At 39.0% G+C, this 18,008-nt stretch overlaps 4 protein-coding genes across 5 annotated transcripts; 3 read left to right on the forward strand and 1 right to left on the reverse strand.

Moving 5' to 3' along the window:
• Positions 1 to 430: 430 nt before the first annotated feature.
• LOC116261990 (bidirectional sugar transporter SWEET16) lies at positions 431 to 3,112 on the forward strand. Its single transcript, XM_050079879.1, has 7 exons — positions 431 to 500; positions 627 to 665; positions 753 to 789; positions 1,052 to 1,262; positions 1,389 to 1,553; positions 2,096 to 2,215; positions 2,375 to 3,112. Exons 2-7 carry the CDS (start codon positions 632 to 634, stop codon positions 2,711 to 2,713), a joined length of 906 nt encoding a protein of 301 aa, XP_049935836.1. The 5' UTR covers positions 431 to 500; positions 627 to 631; the 3' UTR covers positions 2,714 to 3,112.
• A 1,324-nt stretch (positions 3,113 to 4,436) lies between these two features.
• LOC116263056 (uncharacterized protein At5g01610-like) lies at positions 4,437 to 5,210 on the forward strand. Its single transcript, XM_031642637.2, has one exon. It carries the CDS (start codon positions 4,540 to 4,542, stop codon positions 5,032 to 5,034), a length of 495 nt encoding a protein of 164 aa, XP_031498497.1. The 5' UTR covers positions 4,437 to 4,539; the 3' UTR covers positions 5,035 to 5,210.
• A 2,329-nt stretch (positions 5,211 to 7,539) lies between these two features.
• LOC116262718 (late embryogenis abundant protein 2-like) lies at positions 7,540 to 8,630 on the reverse strand. The gene is made up of 2 exons (XM_031642205.2): positions 8,366 to 8,630; positions 7,540 to 7,913 (listed from the first exon to the last, which is right to left on the reverse strand). Exons 1-2 carry the CDS (start codon positions 8,434 to 8,436, stop codon positions 7,676 to 7,678), a joined length of 309 nt encoding a protein of 102 aa, XP_031498065.1. The 5' UTR covers positions 8,437 to 8,630; the 3' UTR covers positions 7,540 to 7,675.
• A 3,975-nt stretch (positions 8,631 to 12,605) lies between these two features.
• Positions 12,606 to 17,962, forward strand: LOC116262120 (U1 small nuclear ribonucleoprotein A). Of its 2 annotated transcripts, none has more exons than XM_031641218.2 (5): positions 12,606 to 12,786; positions 14,387 to 14,559; positions 15,962 to 16,055; positions 16,979 to 17,067; positions 17,207 to 17,962. In XM_031641218.2, exons 1-5 carry the CDS (start codon positions 12,705 to 12,707, stop codon positions 17,492 to 17,494), a joined length of 726 nt encoding a protein of 241 aa, XP_031497078.1. In that variant the 5' UTR covers positions 12,606 to 12,704; the 3' UTR covers positions 17,495 to 17,962. The 2 variants fall into 2 exon arrangements, with proteins under 2 accessions (XP_031497078.1, XP_031497079.1); XM_031641219.2 differs by having other exon boundaries at positions 16,982 to 17,067.
• Positions 17,963 to 18,008: the final 46 nt, after the last annotated feature.

Consider the following 18,008-nt stretch of genomic DNA (forward strand, 5'->3'; position numbering starts at 1 on the left):
TTGATTACATATTATTCTTTTTCCAATTAGACACAAATGATTGCAAAGAAAGAAAGATCGAAATCTAAATGTATCCCACCCATTTGGGAGAATGGGACGACAAGATGGAGCTAGCCATAGAGAAAGGTGCTTTAATTCTGAGGTTTTAGAGATACCCTGAAGAGATTGAGGCCTACTTCTTCTGTTCTCGGGGGAAGAAGAGTTGCTTTAGGAATTGAATGGAGAAATAGCGATCCAGTATTAACAAGTTTGAGTGGAGCCGCTGGTCACAAGATCAACGCCTTTTTTTATATTGAAAGGAAAAGTGAAAAAAGATCGCCACTGTTAAAAGAAAGCAGAGGTGTCCACTTACGCACACAAAAAAGTTAATCAATATCTGTGAAGCAGCGTACTACTTACCACCGGAACACGTGATAACGTCCGGCGCATCTCCAAAAATAGAACGGGACCTTCGGCCTCTCCTTTGTCGCCTTACGCCCGGCTACCGCCTCTCCGGCCAGGTCCGTTCCACCCACCTAACAACGACAAAAATTTCGTGCCCAACCCTCTCCACCTTCCGCCCCACTTTACCTTTATTTAATCCCGCGACCTCCTTAAATTTATAATGCTTTCTCTCTCTCTCTCAGCCTTCATGGAGAACCTGAGCTTCATTACTGGTGTCATCGGTAAGCTTTATATACATAATTATATATTATGAGAAAGCGAGACAGAGAGACGATGCATTTCTGATTTGGTTGCTCTGTATGTTGCAGGAAACGTGATATCTATCTTGGTCTTTGCTTCACCAGTGTGAGTTCATACTGTTTAGTAGTTTATTTTGGTTAGAAAACACTTAAAGCCTCGTTTGGATGAAGTTAGAATCATGTTGGAAACCTGAATTTAACTCAAAAGGGCTAGCCAGAAAAAAGATAAGTTGATCAAATGACGGTAAAACTATGTTTTAGTGTGATCCAAACAGGATTTTGAACGGGAAATTGTGGTTTTGGAAGAGGAAATTATTAAGTTCCTAGCTGATGCATGCATGATTTACGTTGGGGTTTTATGTACGCAGGGGAACGCTGAAGAGGGTGGTGAGGAAGAGGTCGGTGGGGGAGTTCAAGGCCATTCCTTATGTGTGCACCCTGCTCAGCACTTGCTTGTGGTCTTTCTATGGCCTTCTCAAGCCAGGAGGCCTGCTCGTCCTCACTGTCAATGCCGCCGGTGCTTCCTTGGAAGCCATTTACGTCGCTTTCTTCCTCCTCTACTCTCCTAAACACGCAAGGGTCTCTCTCTCTCCCTCTTACTTCCTATCTTTTAATATATATATATATATATATATCGTCCAATCTTTGGGAGTGACATTGAACAAAGGAGACAGATTGAGTTGAGGGAAGTTTGTATCTCTGCAGATAAAGCTTGGGAAGTTGGTTATGGCGCTGAATGTGGTGCTTTTCGGAGGAATAGTGGCGGTCACGCTTCTCGCCGTCCGCGGCCAACAGCTGCGGCTAACGGTTATCGGCGTCATGTGCGCAGGCATGACTCTTGGCATGTACGCCTCCCCGCTGGCGGCCATGGTAAGTATACGATCACGCGCCAACAGTAACATCCTTTCTTCGTTTCCTCACCGCACGTTGGTTTCCTACATAACCTATCTACCACACAGTAAAATATTTTACCTTCTATACATATAAAAAAAAAAGTAAAAAAAAAAAAAGAGAGACTAAGACAATTCTATTGTGCGTGTACAAGCTGCTTAATTTGATTCTAAAACTTCTTCACCATCTCAAGTTCTTGACATTTCATAAGACTTAAAATCTGGTTTTTAGTATTATTTCGTTTTTGTGTCAGTAAAAGTCGATTTTTACTGATTGCATCAGCAAAAAAAAAGTCAGTAAAGGTTTTACCAGCGGTTTGCAAATTTTGTACTAACATTTTTCACGAATAAGTAAAGACCCGTTTTTTTTTTTTTTTGCCAAATTTTATTGAGATATGAGCAATTAATGTTTTCATCTCTACAGAATGAACAGTGACGCATCAAAGGTGCCTATCATGAGGGTGTATATTCTGCTAAAGAGTATGAGTTTACTTATCAATTGCCCTCATTAATGGTGTACAGAAAACGGTGGTGGACACAAAGAGCGTGGAGTACATGCCCTTCTCCCTTTCTTTCTTCCTTTTTCTCAACGGAGGAACTTGGAGCATATACGCTGTTCTTGTGAGAGATCTTTATATCGGAGTATGTTCCCTCTCTCTTTCTCTCTCAAAAATGAAAAATGAAGGATAGCGCCACCGGTCTGGGTTGTGTGTCGCTATGGAGGTCAAGTGGACTGGTTTTTGTCCTCCCTCTTCTTCTCCCTCTCACATTTCATATATATTTAAAGCAGTAAATTTTCAGGTGCCCAATTGTATTGGGTTCTTACTGGGAAGTGCCCAGCTCATTCTTTACATGGTGTACAAAAGCAAGTCCAAGACCAAGAACAAAGCCGGTGAGGAGAAGAAGGAAGGTGGATCCGAGCTCATGGTTGACGCGGAGATGCAAACCAACGACGATCAACATGAGCAATTACAAGGTCGTGATAAGAAGATGGTTTCCTTACTTAAGGAGAAAAGCATAACAAAGCCCGCTGTTGATGGCAGGAAAAGCCTTAACAAGATAGCCAAATCTTTATCCATGTCAGTCTGTGAGCTCCGGTCGGATTGGTTCCTGCAAATGAAGTCTACAGAAGCAGATTGATGAGCTTCCGAGAGCTCCGGCGATTCGATAATAAGAAGATGGTTTCCTTACTTAAGGAGAAAAGCATAACAAAGCCCTCAGTTGATGGCAGGAAAAGCCTTAACAAGATAGCCAAATCTTTATCCATGTCAGTCTGTGAGCTCCGGTCGGATTGGTTCCTGCAAATGAAGTCTACAGAAGCAGATTGATGAGCTTCCGAGCTCCGGCGATTCAATAAAATGGTTGCAGGCACACTTCAGTAAAATTAAGAACGTCCAAGTGTGCTTCATCTTCACGATCAAGTTCTAATGCTTTTCGTTTTTTTTTTCATAACGAAGCAAAATGATTTATTGTATTTCATTTCTGTTTTTCTTGAATTATATATGGAAAGACATCTATATTTCTGTTTTTCTTGAATTATATATGGAAAGACATCTATCCAGTTGATGAAGATTGAATTTGTTTACTCACTTATTTAACCAACTTATCGTTAATCAATCGGCAGACATGTATTTGGCTTCTATAATAAATGCATAATCATTTGGATTTGCAATAGTTGATTGGTACACAAGAAGTGAAGCCATTCACTCTTTTAAGGGCTACTTCGGAATCTGGGTGGTTGTATGATATACCTTCTATGCTATATTTACAGTCAAAAGGAAAAGTGGCCCTTGTAAATCGAACGGACTGCGCACCCCTCATACCGAACAGCTATATGTATGCTAAGTCCGTTCAGGTTAGATTTGCTATAGTTTGTTTTCTTTAATTTGCTATAACAACAAAATCATGCTAAAAAATATGTGTGCAAGAGAGATGACAATATTTTGAAACCCAAGGGGTTAACAAGGCCATAGCAAACCCATGGGTTAATGGGTGGTTGATCAAGACTAAAGAGCTTCAAACTCTTTAATAAGAAGAACATTAATGTGTTCTTGGAATACATGTATTAGGAACATTATATTCTTGTTGTATGAACATGGTACCTCTATAACATGTGTTGATTGTTGAATCTAAGAATAAGATTTATATTTAAACCATGTTTTCTAAAATAAACACATAATTGAAAATGTGATTCTAAAATACAACTTATACAAGTCAAACAACAAAAGTATTCATGCTTTCTATGGACAAAGGTTAGTGGAAGCATAACAAAATTCATTATTCAAGTAGAGGGGGCCATGTAGGACTTTTAACTATTTTTTGTGGTTGTTAAGATAATCCTTCTAGGGGGTCATTTGACAATAGGGACAATTTGTGAGTGTCTCATAAATCTACTAAAAAACACTAAAATAAATTCACGTAACATTAGAACTACATCATTAAACAACATGAAACAAAGAAAATCACACAACATAAAATCACTTTATTTAAATCCTTACAAAACCCTGTTTATAGACTTTATAATGTTTTTGCCTATCATAAACCAAATATAGGTTCAACTACACATATTAAGTTTATATCAATTGAGATTATATTGGCCCACACTTATTAAATTACTTGTAAATGGGTCGATCTAAATAATGATACATAACATATGATCATTTAGATACGTAAGTGCATCAAATGAATTTTTAAAGCAATGTTTTAGAAACATTCATTTTAAAAATAAGAATATACCCTAACTCAAGCCTAAAGTCATATCTTAGAGAAGATTTTATTTCATTTGGTAAAATGCAACGGGAGTATGCGTGGCAGGTCAATGCAACAAGTCTCCTGCGTGAGTAAGAGGTCTTATTAACGGAGAAGTAATAAGCTGTGGACTATAGGAGTACGTCTACTCTGGCCTTTTTGCGGTGTGAGAGGCAGAGCTGAGATCAGACGAGCAAAACTGAGAAGAGGTGAGGAAGATGGGCATCTCGATTTCACCAGTCATGGTCACCGTGGCGGCGCTTCTGGTGGCGTCGACATCGGCTGTGGTGGCAAAGGCGTGGCGGAGGAACGACACCTCCCCGACGGCGTATGAGGTGTTGGAGGAGTACGGCTTCCCGGTGGGTCTGCTGCCCAAGGGGGTACAGTCCTACGACCTCCATCCCTCCACCAGAAAGTTCTCCGTCCGGCTCGGCGAGACCTGCAGCTTCTCCCTGCAAGACTCCTACGACATCAAGTATAGGTCCACCATCACCGGCCGCATCTCCGACAAGAGGTTGTACGATCTCAATGGGATCAGCGTGAAGGTGCTGTTCTTCTGGTTCAACATTGTCGAGGTTTCCGTCGCCGGCGACGTCGTCTATTTCTCGGTCGGGATCGCGTCGGCGAGCTTCCCGGCGTCAAATTTCGAGGAGTGCCCGCAATGCGGGTGCGGCATGGACTGCATCTCCGTCGCCGCCGCCTCTGCGGCATGACTTTGAGGTGAGTGCCGTGAACGGGGCGGTTTGTTTCTGGTGTGATTACTTCGTTAAACGAAGTTTTTCTGAGATGAAGGAGGCTTCAACTTCAAGCTTCACAAGTCGGATCGATTCTCCAGCTGCCGGCCAATGTCATTGAATAAAAAGTCTTTCCGTGATCGGAATTTTAGGTGTGCCGGTGGTCTTCTTTCCCGTGTTTCTCCTCCCTCTCATGGTAACTTTTGTAGAGCTTCTCAAGGTATTAATCTCCTTTTACGAAAGTAGATTTCCAAATGAAGTTAGTTTGCGGAATGATTCTGATGATCTAGCAATGAAATGATTTGTATTGCTTGGTCACATGGCCTGGTTCAAAGCAGGTCCCAGACAAGTGAACCAGCAGGATACAGTTGTCTGCATCGTAATTAAGATACAGACAATTTATTAATTTCGATCCTTCGGTGGCATCCATGATCGAGTTTGGGGTCCACTAACCTTTAGTGTAAATCAACGAGTCTTAGATTCGGCTGCAATGGAATTGCATAATTTTCTTGTTTCTGTTGTTGAAATATTTCTGTCCCACACACACTCAGCTTGATGAATTTTCGACAAAAATAAAGGCATTCAACTTTTAGCGGTACAACAAAGAAACATGCTTACGTTGAGTTTCTTCCATTTGACTGTGGCTTGTCATATGAAACCCGAACTTGGTAATGTTTTTGTCATACCACCAAATGTTTTTGAAAAATTTTCTTTAGTTAATGTTTCTGGTATAAATGTTTGCCGTGCAGATTTAATCGGCGATCTGTTCAAGTACTCATAAAATTGGTTTCGATTCAGTTCGTTTCAATGCGTAAACTTTTGTTCGTTCGGTATAAGTTTGTAAGAAACATCCAATTAGACATTTGAGTTCAGAATATTTATGCATCCAAGTTAAAGCTACCAACTGAAGATTGGAGTTGTAGGTTCTTAAACCGCTAAATCTCATCGTCATGTCATTGAAAATTTTGAAAAAGAAACATCATTGATTTCTCAAGTATAATTGCATGATTTTCGTGCTACTAAATGGAGCCCAATCTGCCCATGATTAGACGATAAATAAAGCCATGTTCTTCCTTTAGAAAATTTTCAGTGGGAATATTCAACTGGTTTATTTCTAGGGTAGTTCACTTTAAAGCTTTTGGAGCATGCTAACATCAGAAGTCGAGAGGGAAACGGCTTAGATTGTAAGCTAAATTTCTAAGTCCGTAATTACTTAGCATAATTGATCGGGCTGTCAGGTGAAAATAATCGTAATAAAAGATTATAATTACATATAAAAATAATAAAATATATGTGAAAAAAAAATCTCATCGAGCCGAACCGGGATTAGTTGGGTTCACTCGGGTTTAGTCAGGCACACTCAGCTGGTCGTGGTGTTTTTTTTTTTTTTTTTGGCATCCGAACCTGGGCCTGAGTCAGGCCATATCAGATACTCGTCGGGTACTCGACTCGAGCCCAACCTTATATATTAGGGGTGCATCCGGTTTTAATCCGATTTATTAAAAATAATAATAATATAATAGTAATAATAATATAAAACTATTTAAAAAAAAAATCAAGCTCAGCTCAGCCGGGTTCAACCTCGGCTTATGCTGGAGCTGGCCGGATTTGGTCATGAGCTCGCGCCGAAAGCCCGTCCCGACCCGGCGCTCACCTTTACATTTTAAAGCGTTGCGAGTGATTTGTGAATTTCGCACATGATTAACCATAAGGTCGATTGACCTGAGAAATTGCCTGAGGCATGCCCCTCCAAAAAGACGGCGACCGGAAAAACGACAAATCGGTCATAAATGGACCCATCCATTGAAACAGGATGGAAAAAGAGGCCGGACCGCTAACATCGATGGACCGCTGCCTTGAAGCCGTTTTATAGTGTCATCTAAACACGATTCCCTAGGTTTTGACAGCTCGAATTCGATTTATTTAGAATTTGAGAACTGTAGATTTAAGATCAGACTATACCTTCGATCTTAAACACAACCTTTTGTCAAGTAAATTAAAAACATTACGTGTGGTTCAACCTTTTGTCAAGTAAATTAAAAACATTACGTGTGGTTCATAGGCTTGACTTAAATCCTTGATTTAACAAACCGTGTAACTTACCATAAATTTTACGCATGTCATATTATATTCATATCCGACCCATGGATTTAAATTCTAAAGTAATCAAAGCCCCTAAAAAAAAAGGGCTCGAACACTGATGGGCCGCCTTTTGAATGTTGATCTGCATCTTTTGGACGAAATATGCGGCGATTTGGGTCACAAACAAAATAAATATTATTTAAAATGTTAAAGTTTTACAAAAAAAAATATTCGTGACCGAAAGATTGACTCGTCCAATTCAGCCCAAAAGAGGTCTCCACAAAATTGATTCCTTCTGGGGGAATCTTGGTCCACAACTCCTCAGAAATAGGAAGAACCCGAAAGTTGCTCGCCGCAGAAATTCTTTAACACGAAGAGAATCGCATACCATTGATCCGTATCGCACTACAACTCCATTATATTAATCTAAAGTATGATTTGATATTTAATCTAAAGAAGGTATGATGTGATCAGAGGCAGTATCCCAAGAAATTATAAGACAAACGAGCCGACTCTGCCTTTCCTCTTCTCCAATGCTTCATGCCATTCCTGCGCCGCCGGATCTCTGGTTCAAAAGCATCTGCCTCAGCTTGGCAACGTCCGTCTGCCCAAATTGGTCCTCCGGAATGAAGTTCCCGGTCACCGGATCCGGCATCCACGACGATTTCTCGCCGGAAACGGCCTCCGTCTTTCTCTCCACCCTCTTCGTTATCTTCCTGCTGCCTTCTCTGAAGACTTTAGCTACTGGATTCGACGATGGAGCCGAGAAATTCCTCCTGGAATCGCAAACCATCGTCAAAAATTAAGAATCCGATCCCTTCACCGTAGCTAGCTAAGAACTTCCTTAAGAAGTATGAATGTCCAAATGCAACGATCTAAGAACAAGAGTGTCGATAATACGAAAAATCGACCATTTTCATCAATGTAAGAGGATCCATTTGTCATGAACCGTCGAGATGTCACGAATTCAAGATTTATTTGCTTTTTTTTTTTCTAAAGGCAAGAAGTGAAACTAGTGGTAGATAAAATAACAGTCAAGGCTGCAGTTGTAACTTCAACTCTAACCACCAAATACAATTAGAACAGAGGAGCTGGTAAAATTTCATGCACAGCTTCTAGTTTAGCTATTCGGAAAAGAAGGAGCGAGTTGCTTTTGGTCGAGGAAATGAGAGGAGAAAGAAAATCATAAAACCGAGTTACATCCTTGAACAAACGGAAAAAAGCTTACCGGCCGAGGAGCATGGCGGAGAGATCGGAAACTGCAGAGAAGAGTCTAGCGTTTGAGAGAGCTCGCGCCATTGCTCGGCTTTCACTAGTGAGCCTCTGGGGAGATGAAGAAGGTTCAGGAACTAATGCGAAGAAGGGCAACGAGCGAAGAAGAAGAAGATAGCAGCAGGCTGCTGCTTCCTCCGCTTTGCAATTTCCTGCGCTCTTCGCACCAGCAGAACCGTGCAAGACTCTCTCTCTCAATCTCTGCCTCCCCTGCTTCTCCCGTCCTCTCTTTATATAGAGATCAGAAACAGAAAGGAATCGAAATGCGAAGCTCCCTCGAGACCACAAACGCTACACGGAAAATTGGAATGCGTCAAACTTGACTGAATAATAGTCGCCATCTTTCCATTTGTCCGAGACCGACGAAACGCCTTTCTTTACCAAAGTGAGATGGGTTCTTCATGGAAACAACAACAACAGACACGTTTGAATTTTCTCATTTAGCTGTTTGAATCGTTTGATTGAATATGAATTATAATTAGCGCATTTTTTATAAAGTTATTTGTTTTTGAAATTTTGTCTTATAGTTAAGGGCTGGACCTAGGCCAATCTTTGCAATATTTTGGACGCATCGGTTTCCGATAATATCTTAAGATTATGTGCAACTAAATTAATATATGTAATAGTTTGCATTTATCACGCCAATTTCATCATGAAAGTCATTGCGTTTAAAAAAGAAATTGCATTTATGGTCCTTTTAAACGTAATCTGGATAAGGACTCTAGATGCGATCTGCACCGACTAAGAGAGGCCGAGGCGTGTGAAACTTCCTCATTCTCCACCATTCTAAAAGTTTCGAGGAGCAAAGCCTAGCTTGTTGAATTAGCGGAACCAGACATGGCCCATGAGTCAAATCCAGAAACTATATATTTTATTTTAATGTGGTTTCGAATTTGAACACAATTTACCAATTTCTTGCTACATTTGAGCGAGATCCTAGGAAAACGTGTTTATCTTATTTAGAAATTAATCTTACTTTATGTCATCATCTTAAAAGACAAGTAGATCAAGTCATTTCGATTAAATATTAATTCAAAGTACAATGTTTTTGGAGAAAAAGTTCAAGTTGAGCAGTTGAACACGTTTCTTCCAAGTTTTGAGTCTTTCGAATTTGGACAGATTCAGCAAATGGCAGCTGTAGCTCATCGACGCCGCGTATCGCGGCTCGCCTTTCTCTCCACACATATATATATATATATATATATAGCAAATACTTATTGACTACTCGCAAAAGTTTTCAGTGACGAACTAATCTTAACAAAAAAAATAGAGGTTAATTGTCAGAGTTATCAGTATATTTGTCGTGGGGTTCTAAGTTCTCTAAGGTCATCGAGATATAATTTCCTTATACACAGAAGAAGTTAAAATTTTTATGTTAATCCAGCTTTTGAACTTTGAGTTTGTTTTAATTGAACATTAGTCGTGTTGAGAATTCAACGAGAAGCGAAATAGAATTAAAAGCAAAGCTAAGCGTTCAATAAGAAAAAGCAATTACAAGTTAGAAAGCCAAGGTGTGTTCCAACAGTTGCTCTCCTCTAAGTGATAACGTGTGCATATTGGATTACATTTGGGATATTCAACTTGTCATATTTCAATTTGGTCATAGATGACTTTTCACATAATCACTGCCGCTACAACTTTTTTGAGTGACGATGGCAGCCGGTTGATGTTAGGAATGCGAATGGCTATATCTTCACGTCACGTCATGCATATGTTCAATTGTGACTTCTGTTAGCAAAACCCAAATTTGTTTTGAAATTTGAAGTAGACATGTTTTTTTCTTTTTATTTCAGGATTTTTATTTCAGGATGATTGGTTATTTTTCCACCATCCCGAAGAGTGGTCATAGCCCTCTATGTCCCTTGTCTTGGGGGCTTACAAGACCATGGGTCAGGACTTTTTATGGTTCGTAAAAGCAGTGTATTGAATCGTGACAGCAATCATATGTTTCATAATACACTTCCTTAGAGTAGACGGACTACCTACCACCCAGTGCGTTACATCTCTTGGGGCATGATTTTTTTCATTTACTAAAATAAGAAATCGATAAAAGTTGTTTTTAAGAACTCAAGCTAAAACAATCTTAAAATTTATGGCTCATTTGAAGTTTTGGTGAGGAAGAGGGTGTTTGATTAGTGTTCACAGACCAGTTACATACCGGTTCGAGCCCCACTTCAAGATCCAGTTTCAGATCCCGGCCATGTTTATGTTCTTCTTCGCGATACAAATTACAAAGTCAAGGTCAGCGCACATGTCAGCATACATGACTTTGCTTGACTTTGCTTTACATTTCATAGAAGTTGCTCATGAATAGAGCCAAAGCGAAGCATTCAAAGCTTTTGGTTTTTCTAAAGAACATCAATTTGCAATTTTCATTGTTGTTGAAAGGTTCTTGATATTGAATGACACTGATTCAGAAAGTGCTTTCAATGAATTTTGTCTGAAATTCATGCCATTCAATTCAAAGTTGCGAGTGCTTTGTTCAATATTTGTTTTGTATTACTTATTACTGCTGTGAATCTTTTATGTCCAATTCATAATTCTTTAGACCTCTATTAATGGAGGATATGCTTTTCGTTAGGAACAATTGATAATTAATTGAAGTGATTTCTTTTTCCTCTTTTACTTATTTGCCTTTGTCTTTCTTCTCCATCTACTTTCTTCATCGTTAGTGCAATAGCGTGAGGTTTACGGCAAAATCCCTTACACCTTTGCATCACTTTCATTATTCGGGTGTTTGATAGCGTAGACTTAAGATCATTTCTCTGTTCATTAAGGACCCATGGAGATATTATATAGCTTTATTTCACTTACAGACAGGCGAAAGTGTAAAGGTCAAACAGCAATGATAATAACAACTGCAACGGGTGACATTGCTTCATTCAGATCGTGTTTGTAGGACATTTTTTCCACGGTTTAAGTCAAATTTCTGCACTTGATACATGTTTGTGAAGAGCAACCAAGCAAGTGAAGGGTCCATAGTTAAGAGAACAACAACAGTGAGCTCTGGGAGACTGCGAGTAAAATCAAACAGTATATGCAATCAAATGGACAAAGATTGGGGTGTCGCCGACTGTAGCTTCAATTCAGTGTTGTAAAAATCAGGGATTTCGGATTCACCTATTCGATGTATTGATGAGCTAACAAATCAAATTAGGTTGTGTTTGTTTTACCATGGATTTAAGATCAGATCCCCCTCCCCCCAAAATCCGACCTTACGTCCATGGTGTAGCATGAATTTTAAATCCACGCTATTGAGATTCTTAGAATTTTAAACCGAGGATCTCTCAAAACACACTTTTTTTTTTTTTTATCCGAGACTATCGAACGCAACCTTAGTTTGCTACCCAATTCTATGTGATAGGTAGTTGACAAAGAAAGAGAAAGGGGAAGGGCAATGAGATTATTGTCAATCTCATAAATCAGATAGATGAACTGAACAAAGTTAAATTCTAGTTCAAATTTGGTCAAATGGGTGAAAAAGGCTTTGGGCATTTGCTTTCCTCTGGAGGGTTTTAGATCCAAAGATTTGAGGTCTAACCTTCCTTTCTGTTGGTTTTGGCCACACACTACTCTAAGAGTGTCTTGGATTGTTCATAATTTAAAATCCTCAAGGTTTGCAGACCGTGGATTTGACATCAAACCCTCCCTCATCCGTTCTTAAATCCAACATTTTCTCAACAAAAATATGTAAAATAAGGATTTTAAATCTAACCTAAGATCCTTGATTTGATGAACCATGATTTAACAATAAATCTTTTGCTACATCAGTAAAACATGTTATGTCAAAATGATTCATAGATTCAAAATATGGAGTAACCAAACACACCTTAAGGATTTCAAATCCTCTTTTCTATACAATCGTGAAATCTAATGTTTGTTTGCTTTATGGATCGCACATAAAAAGAGTTTCATATCAGCCTAGATTTAAAAGATGGAAGGAAAATGAAGAAATGGATTTTAAGAAGGATAAGTAAACAAATTATGGCAAGATATTGCAATATTTTTCAGAATGTTTGCCTTTTAACTAGGTGATGCAAAAGGTTAGCGTGCCACAATTCTTAAAATTTAAAAATGGCGTTAAATTATGTTTTTAAAGGCGTGATTCTTCTTTTTTTGAGTGCTTACGAACTAGCGCTATTTTGTGCCCGGTTCCCCGAAATCCAAATCTTAGGTGATAAAATCGATCCTGCTCTTTTCTTACGCCCCATTTTCGCGTGGGCCTGGTTTCGAAGCGAGCTAGAGAGAGGAGAGAGAGTGAGAGGAGGGGAAGGAGAGGGCGGGAGAGAGCGGCAATGGTGGAGATGAGCGCGGGGGAGGTGACCCCCAACATGACCATCTACATCAACAACCTCAACGAGAAGATCAAAATCGATGGTACTCCCTCTCTCTCTCTCGTTAATCGCATGATATTGGGATTATCTTGGCCCTCATGTATTTTCTTTAGTTCGTAGCGAGACGATAGTGATGCAACTCCTATCGTCCTTCACCCTAAAATCCATATACCCGTTCTTATTTTGCATTTTCGTTTTGGCTGTCTAGTAGTTCTTGCACTTGACAAATTGATGGTCAAGAGCTAGACTACTAAGAGACTGGGAGAGAAATAATGACTGTGACGCGGAGGGGGAACGACATTCGGGAATGGTTTATGGACGAACGCAGCTTGACATGTCAAAGGATTCGTGTCCCAATCTTGTTTGGTTTCTTGGTATTGAAAGTAGGGTTAAACACTTCGACTCGTTACGCCCCTTTGCCAGCGAAGGGAACTTAAAGAAAAGAAGAAGATGGTGAATTGAATAAAGAAATTTACTTTGGCTTTGATTGGATTTTTATAACTGTCGAATTTGGCCATACTGGTACTGGGCACTCTTAGTGTGGTTCCCTGCTTAGAAATGGGTCTGGCCCCTCCAGTAATCTTCTAGGCTACTTATTTGATCTTGTCCATCTGCACATTAGATGACATCTTGCGGATAGGAAACGAATGGGACTTATTGCGACATCTTGCAGCTGTCATCACTTGCAAATTGTTAGGGAGGGAAAGGAAACGAATGGGACTGGTTGGACCATATATATATATATATAGGCCTGCAGACTCTGCATACCCCTCTATGGAGAAGAGAGAGTGCATGTGATGGGTTGACATGGGAGGATGTGCCATAAAGAGATGCCTAGAGTTTGAGGTGTTGCAGTGAATTGAGTCTTTTGATTCTCATGAGATGAATGGTACATGAAAATACTAGTTGTTTGATCTAGAGTTTGCAGGTTTGTAGTGAATTGAGTCTTTTGATTCTCATGAGATGAATGATTCATGATTCATGAAAATGCTAATCATTTGTTCATTGGACGGGCGTTGAGGAATAACGAATCAGGTGTATGTGTGTGTGTGTGTGTTTATATATATATGTATCGAAGTTTTATGCTTGTTTTCTAGTACCCTCACAAATGTTCACAAAAAGTACTGAAAGCACGTTGGATTGGGAATTTTATCTTCTGCATTGCAGGAGAGATTTACCCAATCTACTTATGATTTCCTTTTTTTTTTCTGTTGTTTTCAGGAAACTTCAGCTGCAATCACATGCTTTAAGTAAATCCATGGAACTTTTGATTGCATAAGTATGCATTTTTGTGGTTGTATAGTTTATTTGGGGTGCTTGCTTTTAGGCTACAAAACACGGTAAAACCTTGTCCAGTATCCAGGTAAAGTATGTGTAGCACTTCTGGAATTTGAGGGAGAAAATGATCCTGTTTATTCATCTTATTATATATATATATATATTTTGGTGTATGAGACTAGAAAGATGAATTATTGGAGTGGTTGTCTCCATTTGTTTCTCAATTGTTGTTTATCTGATAGGCATGCTTTGGTTTATATCTGTGACTAGCTATCAATTTGGACATATTTTCTTGTAAGAATGTCTTGTAGATGTTATATTGTTTGACTATATTTTACCTGATAAAAAATTATTATTTTATCCAGAGCTCAAAAAATCGCTCTCTGCTGTCTTCTCTCAATTTGGAAAGATCTTGGAGGTACTTGCTTTTAAAACCTTGAAACATCGTGGACAAGCATGGGTGGTTTTTGAAGATGTCACTTCTGCAACTAATGCACTTAGACAAATGCAAGGATTTCCATTCTATGACAAACCAATGGTAAGGTGAATTTTCAGAGTTTGGTAGGGCTTATATGTTTGCACTTTGCACTTGGTACATGCAAGTTCTGATAGTAATGCTTGTTAGACGCTGTGTTCTGCTATTGATGTTATGTCATGGAACAGTCAGTTTATTTAGTGGAAATGAGGATGTACTGGAGTAAATTTGGATTACCTGTCATGTAACCTTGTGATACATTTTAGAATGATTCGTGTACACTTGTTGGCTGTGGTACTTCAGGGCCATGATGCTAGCACAGTTTCCACATAGGCATTAATTGATTGTTGTAAAGTTATGTAACATATATGAGAAAATATGTGGTACTATTCGGTGCTGACTGCAGAACCATACGGCAGGAATTATTATTTTCTGTCTTAAATCTGTTGTAGATTGATGGACATGATCTCATAATCTGTTTATCTGAAATTGAGTTTACTTAGTTGTGCAAGTCCAAGATGTAATGTGGGCATCCAAGTACATCAAAGAAGAAAAGCCCTTTAGTGGTAATTCAATAACCCTCAAAGTTATGATATTACATCTGGTAATATGACCCAGGCTTTGGTAGTTGCATGCCTTTCATGGCACAAAATATTGCACATGCACATGCGTGAACATCCATGCACAGATATGCCCACTATGTGAGCCGCACAGGAAAACACATGTTCTGTAGCCCTGCATTATTACATGTACACATTGAATAAAATCTGCAGAACATGAAAGATTGGGATAATATTTTCTCAGCAGTAATTGACATGGGAGATTTTTGTTATTTAACTGAGATTTGTGCACACACATGCACAGACATACTCACACTAACAAGCTATATATCTTTCCCACAGCAGTATAGATCATCTTGCTGAATAAACCAGGTTAATGGAATAAAATACACCAGCCAAGCTTGACCCGCTATGATCTTCTAGTGGCCTTCAGCTTGTCACAAGCTGCAGTTCACTTTTCATTCTCATAGGCAAGCTTGAACAGATCAATCTTTACCCATTCGGTTCAGTAGTGCTTGGGTTTGACAGGAAGTTAGTGCTTTACATGACCAATTGACCATGTGGTTGGTCATGTATTTTCAGCATTAAGTCTGTCAATATTGTCTTTACTTTGTTCCACATGTTGAAGCATATTGTCTAACATTTGTTAATGATGGATTTAAGTTGTGCAGAGAAACTTGAAGTAATCATGCTTGTGTTTTATCTTGTCCATGTGACTCCTTCTTGCTTTCTCTGTAATATGTTTTTATTCTTTACTATTGTAATGGTGTTTCTTATTTCCGGATCCTCAATGAAACTCAAAATAGTTGTGCACAGTGTTATATCGAGTGTCAAAATTTGGATCTGTTTGTCTGTTTACTGTGCAATTATTAATCTCTCTCTCTCTCTCTGATTTTTCATGACAGAGGATACAGTATGCAAAGACCAAGTCAGACGTTATAGCGAAAGCTGATGGTACTTTTGCTCCACGTGAAAAGCGAAAAAGACATGACGACAGAGGTCAGTGTCAATGTTTATTTCCAATTATTAGATACTGTGGCACATTTTCAATTATTAATGTATACATTTGCACTTCTTTAAATGCATAGATCATTGAATGTGTTATCCTTCACGTCTTGAATTATTTTCTTTCTCTGGCATTGCCTTGTGGCGCTGTAATGTTTTACACTGTAGATGTATAATTTTCACTTGCTTATGTGATTTAAGTTACCGTTAACCTATAGGCTAACTATTCAATTACATAATGTGAAAATGATGTGGTAAACCAATTTGTATGACATTTTCAAAATTCTTCCAGAATCTTTTATATGTTATTTATGAAAGCACATGCCAAGGTGGTTAAGGGGCTGTTCCAACTTCCAAGATATCATGTGTTGCTTTTGATGGTGTGACAAAGAATCTTACTGTGCTTAATGCCCTTGGTTTCATCTAGGTTCTAGCCACATTAAAACAACCATTCATTTAATTGGAAGACCAGAAAAAACCTCTGCCCTCCTGCCGTGTTCTTATTAAAATGGTAATTGTTTGGGTAAAGGATGAAGCACGGATGACAGTGACAGAAACTTTGGGCCAAAAAGTGCGTTATTCTCCCAGTTGTAGTCCTAAAGTCATTTTTTTTCTTTCTGAGTAAAATACGTACCCAAATGTAAAACAAGCAGGAGTTTTCTCCATTGCACTTAGTTGTGTCATGTGTGTATGTGTTCACATAAATGTGCATGGATGTGCATGTGTCAACATGGGAGAGAGAGGGAGCATTTGGTCTCTTTACATGACATTTTATGGTAATTTATGATGATCTGTAGTGCAAACGATACTGAGGCGATTTTCTTTTATTTATAGAACAAACATGTCGACCTTTTTTTCTTTTGCTTTGCGATATCTTCTATCTGAATTGTTCCTTATTTAATATACTTTCGCTGCAGCAGAGAGAAAAAGACGGGAACATCAGCATGATGCAAATCAAGTGGGTCCCAATGCTGCATATGCTGGTGCTTATGGTGTTGCACCTCCTGTAAGTTACCCAGTAAAACCTTCATATGTTCAATTTATTATTGCTTTCAGCAATCTCTTTCAAAGCATTGGAAAGATTTTTGAGAAAACAATTTTTAGTTTAAAAGAAGAAACCATGGTTTTGCTGTTTCTGGCTGCAGCTATCCCAATTGCCATATCCTGGAAAAGCAAGTGTTCCAGAGGCCCCAGCACCTCCAAACAACATCTTGTTTGTTCAGAACCTTCCTCATGAAACAACCCCAGTGATGCTACAGATGCTCTTTTGCCAATACCCAGGCTTCAAGGAAGTAAGAATGGTGGAAACAAAGCCTGGGATTGCATTTGTCGAATATGGAGATGAGATGCAATCAACGGTTGCAATGCAAAGTCTTCAGGGTTTTAAGATGACTCCACAGAACGCAATGATCATCACTTATGCTAAGAAGTGAGAACTTTCTTGTTAACTGTATACATGAATATGCTGTTAGTATGCTTGAGCGTGTCATCGTATGGGCGATGTGCACCTGGTAGTTGGTCTTTGTTGGTCTCTGGCTTTCCCGTGTTAACCATTTTAGTCATGACCCATGTCGCATTGGATTTATGTTCATGTGGAGACGCCAGAGTTCTTTCAGAATTTTTTACCATCTGACATATTGTGACTACGAAGGACGCATAGATTGGAAAATCTCCTGATATAGATTGTTCCAGGAAGATGATCTGCATGCTAGGCTGGCATCTTTTCTCTTTCTCAGACATTGGCATTGCATGTTGCATGTATTTTTGTTTTAGATTTATGAAGATACAGTTATGAGGAAAAAAAGAATTGATATCAGCAATGTGTTGCTGGAGGAATCCAAGTTAGTTTGTATGACCTCTTATTGGTTTATGTATGATGAATAGTGCTTTTATCTTTATTATCATGCCTTGTCAACATCATATTTCAGTAGGCATAACCGGATAAAC

The sequence above is a fragment of the Nymphaea colorata genome, chromosome 10 (genome assembly GCF_008831285.2).
Source record: "Nymphaea colorata isolate Beijing-Zhang1983 chromosome 10, ASM883128v2, whole genome shotgun sequence".
Lineage (NCBI taxonomy): Eukaryota > Viridiplantae > Streptophyta > Magnoliopsida > Nymphaeales > Nymphaeaceae > Nymphaea > Nymphaea colorata.

Coding starts and splice junctions, on each gene's coding strand:
- LOC116262120 (XM_031641218.2), top strand. CDS start 12,705: ATGGTGGAGATGAGCGCGGGGGAGGTGACCCCCAACATGACCATCTAC. Junction 14,560..15,961: donor CATTCTATGACAAACCAATG/GTAAGGTGAATT, acceptor TTTTCATGACAG/AGGATACAGTATGCAAAGAC. Junction 17,068..17,206: donor CTTATGGTGTTGCACCTCCT/GTAAGTTACCCA, acceptor TTCTGGCTGCAG/CTATCCCAATTGCCATATCC.
- LOC116261990 (XM_050079879.1), top strand. CDS start 632: ATGGAGAACCTGAGCTTCATTACTGGTGTCATCG. Junction 666..752: donor CTTCATTACTGGTGTCATCG/GTAAGCTTTATA, acceptor TGTATGTTGCAG/GAAACGTGATATCTATCTTG. Junction 1,263..1,388: donor ACTCTCCTAAACACGCAAGG/GTCTCTCTCTCT, acceptor GTATCTCTGCAG/ATAAAGCTTGGGAAGTTGGT.
- LOC116263056 (XM_031642637.2), top strand. CDS start 4,540: ATGGGCATCTCGATTTCACCAGTCATGGTCACCGTGGCGGCGCTTCTG.
- LOC116262718 (XM_031642205.2), bottom strand. CDS start 8,436: ATGGCGCGAGCTCTCTCAAACGCTAGACTCTTCTCTGCAGTTTCCGAT. Junction 7,914..8,365: donor TCCGCCATGCTCCTCGGCCG/GTAAGCTTTTTT, acceptor TTGCGATTCCAG/GAGGAATTTCTCGGCTCCAT.